The sequence below is a fragment of the Mixophyes fleayi genome, chromosome 9 (assembly GCF_038048845.1).
Source record: "Mixophyes fleayi isolate aMixFle1 chromosome 9, aMixFle1.hap1, whole genome shotgun sequence".
In the NCBI taxonomy this organism is placed as follows: Eukaryota; Metazoa; Chordata; class Amphibia; order Anura; family Limnodynastidae; genus Mixophyes; species Mixophyes fleayi.
This window is the reverse complement of record NC_134410.1, coordinates 93,431,282-93,449,195: the sequence shown is the minus strand read 5'-3', so window position 1 is coordinate 93,449,195 and position 17,914 is coordinate 93,431,282. Positions and strand designations below refer to the sequence as shown.

The 17,914-nt window shown below is 43.3% G+C and overlaps 1 protein-coding gene across 3 annotated transcripts in view; it reads left to right on the top strand.

Moving 5' to 3' along the window:
* The window catches only part of F8 (coagulation factor VIII), a 515,303-nt gene that overhangs the window by 211,475 nt on the left and 285,914 nt on the right, over positions 1 to 17,914 (top strand). For all 3 annotated transcript variants that reach the window (XM_075184684.1, XM_075184685.1, XM_075184683.1), the window contains one exon: positions 10,807 to 11,018. In XM_075184684.1, the coding sequence (XP_075040785.1) occupies positions 10,807 to 11,018 (212 nt within the window). The remainder of the gene's footprint in view (positions 1 to 10,806; positions 11,019 to 17,914) is intronic.

Here is a 17,914-nt window from a genome sequence, read left to right as displayed (position 1 = left end):
GGAAGCCACAGATAATACTAGTCTCGCCTCTTCACACAATGTAGATTGGAAAAACTAGTCCACTAATTATATGACAATAAGTCAGTTCCAATATCATCAGTTAGAATCACAGAGTAACGTTTAATTTAGAACAATTTTTTATTTCAGTGAAATCTCAGTTCCAATGTTGTGCATACTTTCTAACCTTTATTATTGCATTAAAGTATTGTCTATCTGATGGATCCAACATGACTCCATTTTGGAGTTAAATCCTTAAGGATTCCTCCTCTTTAATCAATTTGCATGAGGTTTTTTGTTGGAACCTCTGATTTACACCATCTGATTACTTTTGAAACCATGCCACCTGTGCAGCAGGAGGTTGTTCCACTTGCACATTTCCAAGGGCCATTCTTCTTTGCCTTTTGTATTTGACCTGTAAAGACAGAACAACTTGATAGACCTGGAGTCAAACGCAATGATACCATATGGAAAGCAAGAATCTCCATGAGGGGGAATCCTTCAACAGAGTGGGACAGTAGACTGTGCAACATCCAAAATAGGGAGTACAGGGAAGATAGTCTGAGTGCGTCAGCCTCAATGTCCACTCAGGTTCCTGTGTGAGCATTAGAATGCCAGAGAACAGATTAAGTTAGATGAACCACTAGGTAGTATTTCTGTATATCATCTTGAAGTTTGTGAAGAATGCGGAGGCACACCGTGAGTCTCTGCCCCAACCTAAAAAACTTGGATATACACTGTATTAGATTTTTCAAGAAGAAAGAGGGAACCCAAATTGGTAAAGTCTGAAACAAATAGAGGAGTCAGGGGAGGATATTCATCTTAGTCATGGCAATATGACCGATCCAAGAAGTATATATGTGGTTCTAGAAATCCAGATTCCTCTTAATTATCTCAGTTAATTGGGGGAAGTTTGCTGAAAAAGCTGATCATATGTTTTGGTCAGGTGATTACCCAGTTATTTACTTTTGTGCTACTGACAATGGAATTTAAAATTGTTTTAAATGAGGTTGAGCAGCTTAGGAGAGTCTGGAGTTGAAGCTGTGAGGCTTTGTGGTTATCTGAAGGACATTATCAGTTTAAAAGGGAAAGCTTGTGCTCTCAGGGGCCAGCTCCAACACCAGCAATATCTGGGTTATTAGGTACCTTATGTCACTCACCGGACGGTTAGTGCCTCTGGTTTGGGACATGGGTCCTTCTCTCTCTTGCCGGCGTCTGTTCTGCGCCGCGGCCGTCCGCCATTTTAACCAAGGATTGAGCATGTGCAGAAACCACTGACTGTTAAAACCTTGCTCATAGTCTCATTGGTCAATCAATCACCTCTCACTACTTAAGGCACCTGTTACTCTATTACCGTTGCCTGTTCTTGGTTCTCATTCCCTTGTGACTCCGAGGTGTTTCCGGTTTCTACTCGTGCTCTCTGTTTGCTGTGGAACATACCTGCGCCGGGACAAGCCTTCTCTCCATATCGTGGTACAACTTGCCAGCTGCAGACCACTCCACGCTACATTGGAGCATACCTGCACCTGGACAAGCCTTCTCTCCATATCGTGGTACAACTTGCCAGCCGCAGACCACTTCACGCTACCTTGTATCATACCTGCTCCCGGACAAGTCTTCTCTCCATATCAGTGGTACAACTTGCCAGCCGCAGACCACTTCACGCTACCTGGTAACATACCTGCACCTGGAAAAGTCGTCTCTCCATATCAGTGGTACAACTTGCCAGCCGCAGACCACTCCACGCTACCTAGTAACATACCTGCACCTGGACAAGTCGTCTCTCTATATCAGTGGTACAACTTGCCAGCCACAGACCACTCTACGCTACCTAGTAACATACCTGCACCTGGACAAGTCGTCTCTCCATATCAGTGGTACAACTTGCCAGCCGCAGACCACTCCACGCTACCTAGTAACATACCTGCACCTGGACAAGTCGTCTCTCTATATCAGTGGTACAACTTGCCAGCCGCAGACCACTCTACGCTACCTAGTAACATACCTGCACCTGGACAAGTCGTCTCTCCATATCAGTGGTACAACTTGCTACTCGCAGACCACTCTACGCTATCTGGTAATATACCTGCACCTGGACAAGTCTTCTCTCCACATCAGTGGTGAGACTTACTGGTCACAGACCGCTCCACGCTATCTAGTATTATACCAGCATCTGCACAAGTCTTTACATTTACCAGCGGGAAGATATGTCAGGAGCTGCTTACCCTACTATTTTGCATGGTACCTGTTATTAGGACTAAAGCCTATAGTGCCTCTGAAGTATATCTGCGAGTCGCTGACTCTCCTGCTGCATTATTGCTTGGTCCTTCCATAGACTTTATCCAGTTGTCATATATTGGTCTGCTGTATGCTACCTGTGTGCTAATGCACTTTGGAACTCTTTCCTCCTTTTATTACTGCTCATCAGTCTACCGTGTTACCATTGTTTCCATTGTTCAGAGACTCTGCATTTATATCATTGACATTCCTTTTCCTATTCAGTTGTACAGTTCCGTATATTTACCACACTTCCCAGAGGGCCGTGACCAGCCACAGTGGCAGCCGCTAAAACCATACTCCCTTGCGGGAGTTCCTGGAGAAGACCAGCCACTGTGTTAGACTCCGCGCCTCTGGTAAAGTGAAATTCCACCTGGTGAATTCTGGGTAAAACTCCTAGTGCCCGTGACACCTTAGCTGCCAGAGCTTCCATCAAAGTGCAAGGGTAACAAAGGACACCCCTGTTTCATGCCATGTTTGATAGGAAACAACCCGGTGAAGAAACAATTGGTTTAAAATGATGCTGAATGCTTGTAGTATGGGGCTGTAACACCACAAAGAAAATGTTCCCAAATACTTAGCACTTGGAGAGTGTGATGTTTAAAGAGCCAAGAGACCCTTTCTAAAGTTTTTGTGGCATCAAAGGTCAACACCAGGGTAAGAAAAGTTGTTTTATTAGCAGTATAAATTAGGTTTATTGCTTTTCAATATTAACAGCCACTTTGCGACCAAGGATGAAACTCACTTGGTCTGGATGTACCAAAGAGGTGATGACCCAGGCTAACCTGTTTGCAAAAGTGTTGGCAAATAATTTAAGGTCAATGTTTAATAGTGAAATAGGCCTATAACATGTGCACATGGAAATTGGTAGCTGTGTAAGTGTGGCGGCAAATTTGCTATCATGCACAGCCATGAAGCCATGTGCTCTCAGTGCAGCTGATATTTTGAATGCTTTGACAGTGTCAAGTTCCAACTAGGATAGATTGGACACTTCTGGGTCTCAGCTGGGATTGGCAGTACTTCTCCTAGAGGCACGGATTTCCACAGAGTGGAAAGTTTTTGCCAGGGATTCCCGTAAAGGAATTTGGGCTTTGCGGTGTCCACCCTGCAGGTCGCTTCCCTCTAAGAAATTTTCCAGTGAGCTGTGTGAGAGAATGAAGTACAGGATAGCAAAAGGTTGTCACAGGAGAGGAGTACCGAAAACAAGGAGCTGCAGCAGTTACCACTAAGGAGTGGAGAGTGGAGGATGGAGAGCAATGATCTGTGGCAGTACACTGGAGAATTAAGAGAGATGATCTGCGGCAGTTACCATTAAGGAGTTGAGAATGGAGAGCGATGATCTGCGGCAGTACACTGGAGAATAGAGAGCGATGATCTTCAGCAGTTACCACTAAGGAGTGGAGAATGGAGAGAGTTGGTCTGCGGCAGTACACTGGAGAAATGCAGGATAGCACAGAGGGTATATGGAGCTGCTTCCAAGCCAGGGATCTGACTAAAGGACCAGCGCTGTAGAGAGAGGTGAGGAGCTTTATCAAGTGCTGTCAATAACGTTCTTCGGGAACGAACCCCTTCTAATCCACAAGGTACTTAACTCCTCCCCTCGAATTCTTGGAATCCAAAATCCGTCTGATCTTGATTGCATCACTTTGTTGAAGCACAGGATGGAAGGAAGAAGTAACAGGATATGAGAAGCGATTGATAATAAGGGGTCTCAACAAGAAAATGTGAAAGGCAATAGCATTGCAAAGGGCATAAGGTAGCTGTAATTTGAAGCAAACAGGACTAATCACCAGATAAATCTTATAAGGACCCATGTAGCGGGGGGGAGCGGGGGTGAATTTCATGAACGGCACATTGAGACAAATGTTCCTTGTAGATAACCATACTCTGCTACCAACTTTCAGGGGAGAAACCGCTCTACGCTTTTTGTCTGCAAACAACTTGTAACGAGTGGAAGATATCTTCAGAGCCCTCTGGACTTGAGACCAGATAGATAAAAGGTCCTTCCTCAGAATAATGACATCAGGAATTTGGGTGGGCGGGAGAGCTGAGAATTCTGGAGTGAGAGGATAAATCCCGAACCCAATGGAGAACGGGGAAGCTGAAGTAGACTCATGAAAGGAATTGTTGTGTGCAAATTCTGCCCATGATAAGAGGTCGACCCAATTGTCCTGGTTGGCGGAGGAGAATATCCTGAGAATGGTCTCAAGGTCTTGATTGACTCTCTCAGTTTGGCCATTAGTTTGAGGGTGATATGCATAAGAAAATCTTAGACGGATACCAAGAAGGAGACAGAGGGCCCTCCAGAATTTTGACACGAATTGAACTCCGCGGTCAGAGACAATTTCAGCGGGGCAACCATGCAAACGAAAAACTTCCTTCACAAAATGCTGAGCCAACAGTGCTGAGGATGGTAAGCCTATAAGAGGAACAAAGTGTGCCATCTTGGAAAAGTGGTCCACAATTACCCAAATTGTGGTAAATATTTTGTTGGCGGGTGGGCCTGTGATGAAGTCTATGCTGATATGGGTCCACAGTTTAGTGGGTAAAGGAAATTTATGTTGAGCACAAACAGCGCAAGCTGCTACAAAATCTCTTACTTCGGACTGCTACTTAGGCCACCAATAATGTTGAGAGATTAATTTGAAGGTCTTACGAGTACCTACATGTCCAGCAAAGAGCGAGGCATCAATCCATATTAAAAGTCTTCCATAGGTAAGGAGGAACAGACGTCTTTCCAGGAGGAGGAGTGGTGGAAGGAGAAAGTGTGACTGAATTGAGGCATTTAGGGTCCAAAATGGGGAGTTCAAGGAAGTCCTCGGGTACGGAGGTCACAAAAGCTTGGGATAATGCGCCTTCTTATTCCTAAGACCAGGTTTGAAGATAACACGAAGGTCGAAGCGTGTAGAGAAGAGCGACCAGCGAGCTTGACGGGGGTTCAAGCACTGGGCAGCCTGGAGATAAAGTAGATTTTTATGATCCGTGATAATGGTGACGGGGTGCCAAGCCCCCAACAGGAGGTAGCACCATGCACTTAGAGCTAACTTCTTAGTAAACAGTTCCTTATTTCCGATGGTGTAGTTTCTCTCTGCTGACAAAAACTTGTGAGAATAGAAAGCACAAGGATGAAATTTTTCATGGCTGGACCTCTGAGATAAAACGGCTCCTACACCAACTGTAGAGGCATCAACCTCAAGGAAAAAAGGAGGGGACACGTCAGGTTGTTTAAGAACAGGTGCAGAGGAGAACGCCTTTTTGAGAAATAAAAAGGCCTCAACAGCTTCTGGTGACCAAAAATGAGTCTTCCGGGTGAGGGCTACCAATGGAGCAACAATAGTAGAATACCCCGAGATGACTAGTCTGTAATAATTTGCGAATCCTAAGAATCGCTGGATAGCCTTAACGGTGTTAGGCCGAGGCCATTCTAGAATAGAATTAACTTTTCGGGGTCCATCTGTATACCCGAGCCAGAGACAATGTAACCGAGGAAGAGTAGTTTGGAGGCTTCAATGGAGCATTTTTCAAGCTTACAATAAAGATGGTTTCTGCATAATCGGGAGAGAACTTCGGCTACATGGAAGAGATAAGACAAGAGATCCTTAGAAAAGATCAAAATGTCATCTAGATACACCACTACAAAAGAATATAAGAGGTCATGGAAAATTTCGTTAACAAAACTCTGGAGCATTGCACAACCCAAATGGCATGACCAGATATTCGTAATGGCCATCCTTTGTGTTGAACGCCGACTTCCACACGTCCCCGGCTCGTATTCTGATAAGGTTGTAGGCCCCATGAAGATCTAATTTTGTGAAGATTCTGGCACCTTTAATCTGATCGAATAGTTGATCAATGGGATAGGATAACGGTTTTTAATCGTGATGGCGTTTAAGGCATGGTAGTCGATACAAGGGCGCAAGTTTCCATCCTTCTTCTTTACAAAGAAAAATCCGGCTCCGGCTGGAGAGGTAGAGAGCCTGATAAAGCCACATTGTAAATTTTCTTTAATATAAAGTGCGGTAGCCTCTGTCTCAGGTAAGAAAGGGGATAGACTCTATCTCTAGGAGGAATTTTCCCAGGCAAGGGCAGTCCCACGTTTGGTGAGGAGGTAACCACTTAGAGAAGACCTTATTAAAGACATCTGAGAAAGAGGAATACTGGGGTGGAAGAATGGAGGAGGGGGAATTCAGCGAAGTGCGAACAGTTCCAAGAGGTTTGACCTGTGTAAGACATCTTCCATAGCAGGCTCTGCCCCAGGCCAGAATTTGAGAGTGTTACATCTCACTGGAGACAACTACCAACCGGTATTGGCACTGGCCTTCCCAGGGCACGGAGTCTAATAGACCTCCTGGTCTTCTCCAAGAACCGCCGCAAGGCGGGATGGTTTTAGCTGCCGGGCCCGCAGGTCGCAGCCCCTGGGTTGGCCCATCGGCGTGGTAGAGAGATAGTAGTAGGGTGAACGGTCTGGGAACACAGTAAAAGGCCTCGTCTAGCTGGATATTAAACAACTTAACTGTAAGAAATAGGAAGCCAGACGTACCTTGCTGTTTAGTAGAGAGGCACGAGGAGACAAACACGAGAGGAGTCTGGAACTGTAGCCATTTCGGTACACAGAAGGTTAGTCAATGCGTGTTGCCAGGGATTCAGCAGATGCAGGGTCTACAGAGCTTACGTTCCACCACTCCTGCTGTACCACGTGTCTACAGAGCTTACCCTACACCACTCCTGTTGTACCAGCTGGCGCTCGTCCATTCCTGTGATACCAATTGCCTAAAGAGCTGACGCTTCATCGTGTACTTCGCCACTTTCTCTGAGCAACCAATTGTCCGCAGAGCTGATATCTCATCACTCCTGCTGTCATCTGTTGTCTACTGAGTTCCTCCTATCAACAATCCCCTAAAGGTCTCGCCTGATACTTCTTGTGAGGGCTGCTATCTGTGGGCGGACGCAGCTAAGACCAAACCACCTTGCGGCAGTCCCTGGTGAACACTGTCCATTCGTTAGACTCCGCGCCTTGCTGGGAGTAGTGCTAAATTAGGCAGATCTAGGATCCGACCCTTTTTTTAACGTGACACCTTAGCTGATCTCTATCAGGATCCATCATGGCTGGCTCTTACTGTCACATTCCAACTAGGATAGATTGGATCTTTCTGGGTCTCAGCTGGGAATGGCAGTACTTCTCCTAGAGGCGCGGAGTCTAACAGCGGAAGGTTGTTGCCAGGGATTCCCACAAGGGAATTTGGGCTTTGCGGCTTCCACCCAGCAGGTCGCGGCCCTCTAAGGAAGTTCCCAGTGAGCTGTGTGAGAGAATGAAGCATCGGATAGCAAAAGGTTGTCACAGGAGAGGAGTACCGAAAACAAGGAGCTGCGGCAGTTACCACTAAGGAGTGGAGAATGGAGAGCAATGATCTGCGGCAGTACACTGGAGAATAGAGAGCGATGATCTGCGGCAGTCACAACTAAGGAGTGGAGAATGGAGAGCAATGATCTGTGGCAGTACACTGGAGAATAGAGAGCGATGATCTGCGGCAGTCACCACTAAGCAGTGGAGAATGGACAGCGATGATCTGTGGCAGTATCGCAGCTGAAGTGACAGTCGGAAGTGACGAGCGGGGAGTCGGGAGGTGGGTAAGTGCGCCGGCTCCCGGACGGCAGCTGCGGGAGACCGGCGTGTGACAGACAGTGTTGGGAGAGTTCCTCTGAAGAAATCTCCAGATGCTCTGCTTGTGATGAGTATAGTCTTGAAAGGTTACAAGATGTCAAACAACTTGCATTTTGAATGTAAATAATAAAACTTGGCATAGTAAGCTCAAAAGCAAGTCTGGACTTTTATGAGGGTCGCAGACTGTATGATTGGAGGTATCTTTTACTGAAAAAACAGGTTCTGTGTCTGTTTGGCTCTCAATTTTTGGAGGCAGGATTGTGTCGTCCCTCTCATAGAATTTTTGCTGCAGCCGCTGAAGCATTCTAGTTGCTCAAGCTGATAGTAGTGCATTCAGTTGACCCTTGACAGCCAAGAGTTATAGATTATTCAAACACTATCACATTCAGGATTATTTACAAATACTTTAAAACATTGAATGGACAGCCTTGCAAACAATACATATAAAGGAATGTCGGGTTCACATGCTATCTAGAAATGCTATTAATCAGTACAATTAACCAAACATAGATTTAATCTTTGCATAGTTACTTAATGAGAGTCCCACACAAATATGTCTGTCAAAGAATTTATTCAGCTGATGAGCTACCAAGAATAAAACAATTTATACCTTTGCTTTCTGAGATATGTGCAAAGCAGTATGTGTAATAATTAGAGATTGTGGTGCTGCATGTTGTTCTTTTTATTATTATCTTTTATTTTTCAAGCATCAAAAGTTATGCAGCGTTATACATTTAGGAGCTCATGATATGAGTAAGTTACAAACAATGACATGAAACAGAATATATAGATGTACCTACCCAAATCATCTTGCAATTTAATAGGTGACTTGATGCATAAGTTAGTGGGATAGCAATTGAAGATGTTGGTGGGGGATATAAATTATTGACTCAGTCATTGCATCATTCCTGGCAACAGGCAGTTGATTGGTACAGGTACAACACCAGTTCCTGACAGCTGATAACCACAGTCATTGTGCTGATTCCTGGCTATGAGCAGCTGGTAACTACAGGCACTATGCTATTTTTTGGCTCTAGGCACATGATAATTACAAGTACAGCACTAGTTCTGGCCTCCAGGCAGTTAATAATTACCGGTACAACAAAGCTGTAGACAGAGGTTGATCGCAGGCACTGTTCTTGTACCTGGCTCCATTCAGTTTATAATTACAGGTACAGTGGTAGTTCCTGGCTCTGTGGATTATTATTTTAAATGGCATAAGACAGTTTGCAATCAACATAATAACCTATTATTTCAAATTCAGTTGTCCAAACTATATGTCAAATAAAAGTCACTGGCAGAGGCTGGCCCCTAAATTTATGTTACCTATCTATTTTAAATATGTTCCTGGATTTGTGAAATGTCCAAAAGTGAGGCAAACCATCAATCACAGAGCCTACTTAGACTAAAGAGATGGAACTGCCAAAAAGGCATTTGCAACTGAATATTCAGCACTCACCTCTTTGGATAAGCGTGGAAGTTGAGAGCCATGGCCGGAAGTCTCTGTCTAGCATGTCACAAATGCAGAGATTTCGAGATAAGGATCAGGACCCTTGGGCTTAACTGGCTTGGTAGACGAGTAGTTGAAACTGGGGACTTTGAAGAATGACACTCCGAACTGGAGTCTGAACCAAAGAACTCAAGACTGCAGCAGTGGACTCAGGACTGGAACCGGTTATGGGACACACAGGACTGAGGCCTACAACCAGGTGCACAGACATGGAACCCCTTACAGGGAACTCAGTGAGGTGTGTGAGGAGGATGCCGTGGACAGGACCAAAGACACTTCATACTGCTGACAGGAGATACAGCAGTCAGGAGCGGAACACTTGGAAATGCTGGTAGAAAATACTGCAGACAGAAATTGATCATTTGGAAATGCTGGTATGAGATTCTGCACACAGAGAAGCAGAGAACATGGTAATCATGTAGCAGACTGCAGACAGGAACAGAGTAGTTGGTAATGCTGGTAGTAGATAATGCAGACAGAAACAGAGCACTTGGAAATGCAGATAGCAGATACTGCAGACAGAAACAGAGCACTTGGAAATGCAGGTAGCAATTACTGCATACAGGAACAGAATTATAAGCAGGAGAAGTTCACCTAAAAAATGAAGTCGTTTTAGCAATATGCAACCAGCAGTTCCAGGTTTAAGTAATGAGCCCTGTGCACCTATAGACTGTCTGAATCATGTTACCGGTGTTGCTGGAGACTGGTTTCACAGAATGGATCATGTGATGGAATCAAAGATGGCGGCACCCAGAAAGCAGAACAGCAGGGAGTGTTTGTTTACAGATAGTAACATAGGACCCAGGCGTGCCATAGGCAACAAGAAGGGGCAAGGTTGGCTGTGAGTTGACACCACTGGACGAGGTAAGTGGAGCTAAGACCCTGGTGTGTGACAGCACAACACTTTCTTAAATAATATAGGGGTACAATCAGGACATTTATTACCAGTTAATTATTTTATTGACAGTTATTTATATACTGCCTACATGTTATAGTGCTGTCCAATGTCAGGTTGTTCAATTAGTGGCTGGCCCAGAGACTTGTTGAAAAACTATACATCATCTGAGGATATCAACACTATATTTTTACCATCCTTGTTAACCCCTAGTGAGAACAGGAATTCCCATGTTAAACATAATCCTTTTTCCAGTAGAAGCTCTGAGCAAAAAGGAGCAGAGTGTGTACACCTGGCGTCCTTTATAGGAGACTTCCAAACCACACTACCCATTACAGTGATATTTAGATAGCAACAAATACATAAGGGAAATATTAAACAGAAATACATGTGGGCAGACATTTTTCTAAGATTAATATCTTTAATGCAAGTGGTTCTCTAATCACAAGTTTCTTGTTTTTTCAGGGGAGATGTTAAAGGATTACCCTATCAACCCAAATGAATCCATAACGTATATATGGCCAGTAACTAAGTATGACAGCCCTGCTTCATCTGATCCACGGTGTCTTACAAGATTCTATGCCAGCTTTCACCATCCACAGCGAGATTTAGCATCAGGCCTCATTGGACCCCTTCTAATCTGCTCAAAACAGACTTTGGATAAGGGAGGAAATCAGGTATCATGAAACAAAGTGTGGGCAAAGTTTTACTATTACTAGTAAAGAGACACGTTTGTTTTCTACACAAAATTGACAAAATATGTTTGCCTGCCTTGATTTTTGTATTAAATTTACATGATTTTTGCATTAAATTTGAAGACAAATACTTCCAAAATAAATAAATAAATAAATACTGTCTCAAGATCAGAGTACAGAAGACAAAAAATTAACGAGGCCCCCATCCATTGCCATTCACTCCAGGGAACCCTTGATCTGCTTTTACAACACTCAATGCTTTTGGAAAGCTTTTTTTCCCCAATACCAAAAATTTTCCCAGAAGATCAAAACACATAGGTTAGTAACCTGGGAGTTTCATACGGTCCATCAATGATTTTGCAGGGGTGTTTCTTTCACAATACATACGTAAGTTGGGAAATTACACAGTGAAAGTAATTTATGAGAGGCACACTGCAAAATACCTTGGTTTCACATGAATGCTCCTTTATGGTTCGCCAAATGCACAAACACCAGTCTCATTGGTTTTGCATTTGTATTTCATAAAAAAAAAGGAAATTTCATAAAAAATGCCTGAAAACTCATCATGCAATGAAAATTGTATGTTATTTTGCGTGGATATTAGGTCCTACATTAGTATTTATATAATTTGCGTTCCTTTACAGTATATATGTGTGTGTGTGTGTATGTATATGTATATCAGAGATGGTCACTGACCCCAGTGTTTTGGTTTTGGTTTTGGATCTGGATTACCTTCGTGTTTTGGTTTTGGTTTTGGCAAAACCGCCCTTGCGTGTTTTGGTTTTGGTTTTGTTTAGCAATTTGTTTAAAAATCACTTTTTTAGGGGCTAAAATAACCTAATTTAGTGCTCCACCTATTTCTTGGATAAGTGAGTTAATTCTACAGCTAATAAATTAGAAAAAAAAACAGTTTAATCCCTGGTAGGCCGTCCTTAATTCTACACACAAACCTGCTTGTCTTCCTCTCCATCTTAGCCTATTGGCAATGTAGCCATCGTCTTTGGGTATACATTACACATTACACTTATAGTTAAATAGAAAAAGAAGCAGCCTGCAAAGACAATTGTATAAATACAAATGCCCAAAGCAGATGTTCTGTTTGGGTGTATAATATTCCCCTAGATTAAAATTGAAATAGAAGAAGAAGCAGCCTGCATAGACTGTACAATAAAATATAAATGGACAAAGGCAGTTTGATGTCTGTCTCTATATGACACCCTACACTTGTATGTAAATAGCAAAAAACCCAGCCTGCATAGACAGTAGAATAAAATATAAATGGGCAAAGGCAGTTTGGTGTCTGTCTGTATATGACACCCTCCACTTGTAGTTAAATAGAAAAAAGGCCAGCCGGCATAGACTGTACAATAAAAATATAAATAGACAAAGGCAGTTTTGTGTCTGTCTTTATATGCCCCCCTCTACTTGTAGTTAAATAGAAAAAAAACAGCCAGCATAGACTATATGTTAAATAGAAATGGACAAAGGGAATTTGGTGACTGTCTGTATATTACCCCCTCCACATATAGTTAAATAGAAAAAAAACAGCCTGCATAGACTGTACGTTAAATATAAATGGCCAAAGGCAGTTTGGTGTCTGTCTGTGTATTACACCATACACTTATAGTGAAATTGACAAAACAGCAGCCTTTAAAGACTGTACGTTAAATCGAAATGCCCCAAGTCCCTTTCCTGTTTGGGGGTAGATTACACCCTACACTTATATAGAAAGTTTTAAAAAGATGTTGTCATCATCATCTTCAGCATCATCCTCACCCTCATCAGTGTGTACATCATCATCACAGACTATTAATTCATCTCCGCTGGAATCCGCCATTAGAGAACTGTCAGTGCTTGGATGTCCTTGATGGTAAAGGCCTTCCTCGTGATAGATGTAGTTAATTTTGATGAACATCATCTTTTCCACATTTTTTGGAAGTAACCTCCTACGTGGATCACTGGCAAGGTTCCCGGCTGTGCTGAATACTCTTTCAGAGTACACACTGGAGGGTGGGCAGCTTAGGTATTGAAAAGCAAGTTTTTACATGGGTTTCCAAATGGCTTGCTTTTCTTCCCAGTAAGGAAAGGGACTGTCTGACATTTCCATATCAATTACCTCTTGAAAATAATCCTCCACCATGCTTTGCATGTTAATAGTCGGATTGGATGGAGTTATGGGCAAGGTCACACATTTTTTGGTAAAATCTTTCAAACCAGCCCAGATGTCAAACTGTTGTGGTCTGCTCCCTGCGTCATCCCTGCTTCGCTTTGGAAAATTAATTTTTTTACGAGCAGCAGCTGCCTGACAAACTGAAGGAGGAGACGTCGTCAAGCCAAGGCCCAGTTCAACGGACAACTTGCTGACCAATAGTTCCTTGCAAAGGTTTACATCTCGCTCATTTTGAAGCAAAGAATTAATGTAGGTCTTAAACCTTGGATCAAACACAGTCGCCAAAATGTAGTGATCCGAGTTCAAGATTTTAATTACTCTTGGATCATTGCGAAGTGAATTATGTACTTGATCTACAAGGCCAACATACTTTGCAAAATTGCTTTATTTCATCTCCTCCTTCAGTTTGTCAATCTGCTTTTCCAATAGTCTAATTAAGGGAATGACTTGGCTCAAGCTAGCAGAGTCTGAACTCACTTCACACGTCACAACTTCAAATGGTTTCAGCACCTTGCACAGCACAGAAAGGATCCCCCACTGTGCAAGAGTGAAATACATTCCCCCTCCTTTCCCAATGTCATGGCTTGTGCTCTCTGAATGGAGCATGTACAGGGTGGAATTCCACCTTGTTAACACCTCTTGCTTAAGTTGATGGCAGGACAAGTTAAATTGTTCTTGGAACTGCTGCAATCTCCTATATGCTGTGGCAGAATGGCGGAAATGTCCCAAATTTTACGGGCCACCGAAAGCATCTCCTGCACCTCACAGTTATTTCTTAGGAAGCTCTGCACCAACAAGTTTATTGTGTGAGGAAAACAGGGAATGTGATGGAATTCACCCAGCTGTAATGCTCGCACTATATTGTTGGCGTTATCAGAAATGAAATATCATGGGGAGAGTCCAAGTGGTATAAGCCAGGTATCAATGACATCCCTTAGTTTTCGTAACAATTTATCAGCTGTATGCCTGTTAGTGATGCCGGTGATATAAAGAGTACCTGCCTGTGACAAATGTTACGTAGTGGTGTACATGCTGCTGCTGTTTCTGCTGGTGAAGGGGAATGACCAACCCAGTGGGCTGTCACAGTCATATAGTCTTTGGTTTGGCCACTTCCACTTGTCCACATATCTGTGGTTAAGTATACATTGGGCAGAATGTCATTTTTGAGCGCAATTACTACATTTTTACAAACTTTTTGGTATAGTTGCGGAATAGCTTTACGGGAAAAATGGTGTTGCGATGGAATTTTGTAACTGGGACACAACACATCAATTAACTGTGCAAAACCAGCTGTGTTTATTGTGGATATTGGACATAGATCTAACACTAACACTAACATAGTAGCCATGGCATCTGTGATCCGCTTGGCGACTGGGTGACTGCTGTCATATTCACCCCCATCAGCAGCAACAGTAGCAGCAGTGGGACTAACGCTTAAACATTCTTCAGAGGAATAAATTATAGTGCAGGAGTCATCCAGCCTTACTAAGTGGGATGCAGGGCTATCTCCGATCGCTACTGAGGATATTGATGAGGATGGTGTTGTGGGTGTAGATTGCAGGCGTCAGGATGTAGGTGACAGATGGGTCCTAGCTGATGATGGAGTGCTTGTAATTTTTTTGCCAGAACTTTCAGCTTTTCCCACAACCTTGCCATGAACTCTCGTCAAATGGCGAAACATGGATCAGGTTCCAAAATGGTTAAGGTCCCTCCCTTGACTGACTGTGGCTTGACATACACTACAAATGGCTATACAACTATTGTCAGGATTTGGGTAGAAATAATTCCACACATAAGAAGTTGATTTTTTTGTTTTATGCCCAGGCATGACAATGGCCTTTTTCTTGTCACATGCCAGTACTGCTGCCACTGGTGCAGGACTTACACAAACAACCTCATCCTCATCAACATCCTCATTAGCGCCCTCATCGCCTACACAAATCTCCCCCTCATCCTCTTATAATTCCAAAGTGGCATCCTCAATTGGTGTATCACCGGCTACACTCAGGCTGTTCAGGCACACATCAGCAGAAATTCTGAAAGGGCCCTTTTTTATGGGTACACTATCAGAATGTTCAAAATTACACATTCTGAGCATACATTTTCCTCTAATGCCTTACTGTTTTCTTGAAGCTCGGCTTTGACACGTAACAGTAGTTGTGCACCACTTTTGGACTCAAAATTACTTGGTCTTGCTTGGTCACAAGTGACCATACAAGAAGAAGGTTTAGTAACATTTTTCGATCTGGCACTAATAGAGAAAGGCGAAGGCCTCATTCTTTCTTTGCCACTGCGTGTGTAGAATGGCATGTTGGCAATTTTTTTTTTCTCGGCAGTTAACTTTTCATCAGTTACAGCTCTTTTTCTCTTCAACACGGTAAAAGGTTTTTTTTGGTGTGTTTTTTTCCCTGACTTAAAAAGACTATGTACTTTTACATAGACTTGAACAGATGACGTACAGGGAAGACTACCATCAGGACTGGTGCCAGCACCTGCTTGCTGATCCTGCTCATATGTGGACTGCTGTGAATCCATTTTAATGAGACCCAAAGCACTTGTAGTGCAAATTCAGAAATATATACTGCTGGTATCTACAGCAACAGAAAAATTGTTTTTTCAAAGAGGCGAATATGTGACACCCCCAATATATATACTGCTGTTATATAGTATTTTCAACACCAGAAAATTGCTTTTTTAGAAGTGGGGAATATCTGACACCCCAAGCACTTGTAGTGCAAATTCAGAAATATAAAATGCTGCTAGATAATACTTTCAGCACCAGAAATATTGTTTTTGCACAGAGGGGACTATCTGACACCCCAAAACACTTGTAGTACAAAATCTGAAATATATAGTGCTGCTAGATAATACTTTCAGCATCAGAAAAATTTATTTTTCACAGAGGGAAATATCTGGCACCCCCAAACACTTGTAGTGCAAAATCTGAAATATATAGTGCTGCTAGATAATACTTTCAGCACCAGAAAAACAGTTTTTTCAAAGAGGGGAATATGTGACACCCCAAAAAACTTGTAGTGCAAAAACTGAAACATATAGTGCTACTAGATAATACTTTCAGCACCAGAAAAATTGTTTTTTCACAGAGGGGAATATCTGACACCCCAAAACACTTGTAGTGCAAATTCAGAAATATATCCTGCTGGTATATAGTATTTTCAACATCAGACAATTGATTTCTTTAGAAGTGGGGAATATATGACACCCCAAACACTTGTAGTGCAAATTCAGAAATATATACTGCTGGTATCTAATAATTTCAGCACCAGAAAATAGATTTATTGGAACTGGGTGTTACAACTCACCTGTTCCCGTCCCTGCGCCGCGATCGCCTCTTTCTTCCGGGTCTCGGCAGCGCTGGTCACATGATCGCACAGGGCGGGGAATTCAAAACTGCAAGTATGAAAACCCTGCTCTGAAGCCTGGGCAGCGTCAGAGCAACTTCCACCGTTCCTGACTTGGTATTCTCAGTGTGAATTCCTCGTGTACCAGACCTGTTTGATGACTATCCAGGCTCTCTATCCCAGTGTACCAGACCCAGGCTTGTTGACCACGCATACTTCTGTATCCCAGTGTACCAGACCCAGGCTCGTTTACCACATATATCTGCTCCTCTGTGTACCGACTCGGCTATCCTGACTCTGCCTATATCTGGCTTCCCTTTGTACCGACCCGGCTATCCTGACTCTGCATATCTCTGGTATTCCTGTGTACCGACCCAGCTATCCTGACTACGCATATCTCTGCATTCCTGTGTTCTGATCCTGATATCCTGACCACGGCATGTTTCATATCCATCTCCTGGCTTCAGTGTTGATCGTGAGCTACCTCCCACACACTTTTCTTACCTCTAGAGGCAGACCAGTGGACTGCGACCTGCGATCCTCCGCAGCTAAGCCCATCCCGCCTTGCGGCGGTTCTTGGTGAACACCAGGGGGTTCGTTAGACTCCACACCACCGGCAGGCCAGCGCTGATCTAGAGTAAGGTACTCCATATTATATTAGCTAAACGTTACATTACTGTTACACTGGGCAATATGTCACACCCCAAGCACTTGTAGTGCAAATTCTGAAATATATACTGCTGGTATATTACTTTTTCTGCAGGCAGAAAATAGTTTCTGGAGGAGGGAATATGACACCCCCAAACAGTTGGTAATGTTTGCAAAAATGCCTCCTCTATCCTCATCTCTTCCTGCTATAAGAAGTGCTATAAGAAATGCTCTCTCCCTGCTCTAATGCTGCCTGCGACCTAACCCTTCTCTCTCCCTCTGTGAAATGGCGCTGGATTGCTGTGGAGGCAGCTATTTATGCATTTCAAACATCGCGAGAACCGAGCTCCGCAATCCGACGACATCACAATGACGTTTTGCCTCGATTCCGAATCCGAATTGGCGCGGTACTCGGGTTCCTCAAGTTCGGGCGGGTTCGGTTCTCAGGGAACCGAGCCTGCCCATCTCTAATGTGTGTATATATATTTGTGCACACCTTTTATTGCACTGTACTGTGTTTTTTTTAATGTAAGCAATCAGTAGAGGAGGTTCACAAGTATATATTTGTGGTTTTGTCTGTGTATACTCTTTTCCTACCTTTTCTAATCAGGTTGGGTACGGCTGCACGATGACGAAAAATCCGACAGCGAGAAGACCTGCAAGGATAGAACGATTTCATGTAAAAACTACATCAATAT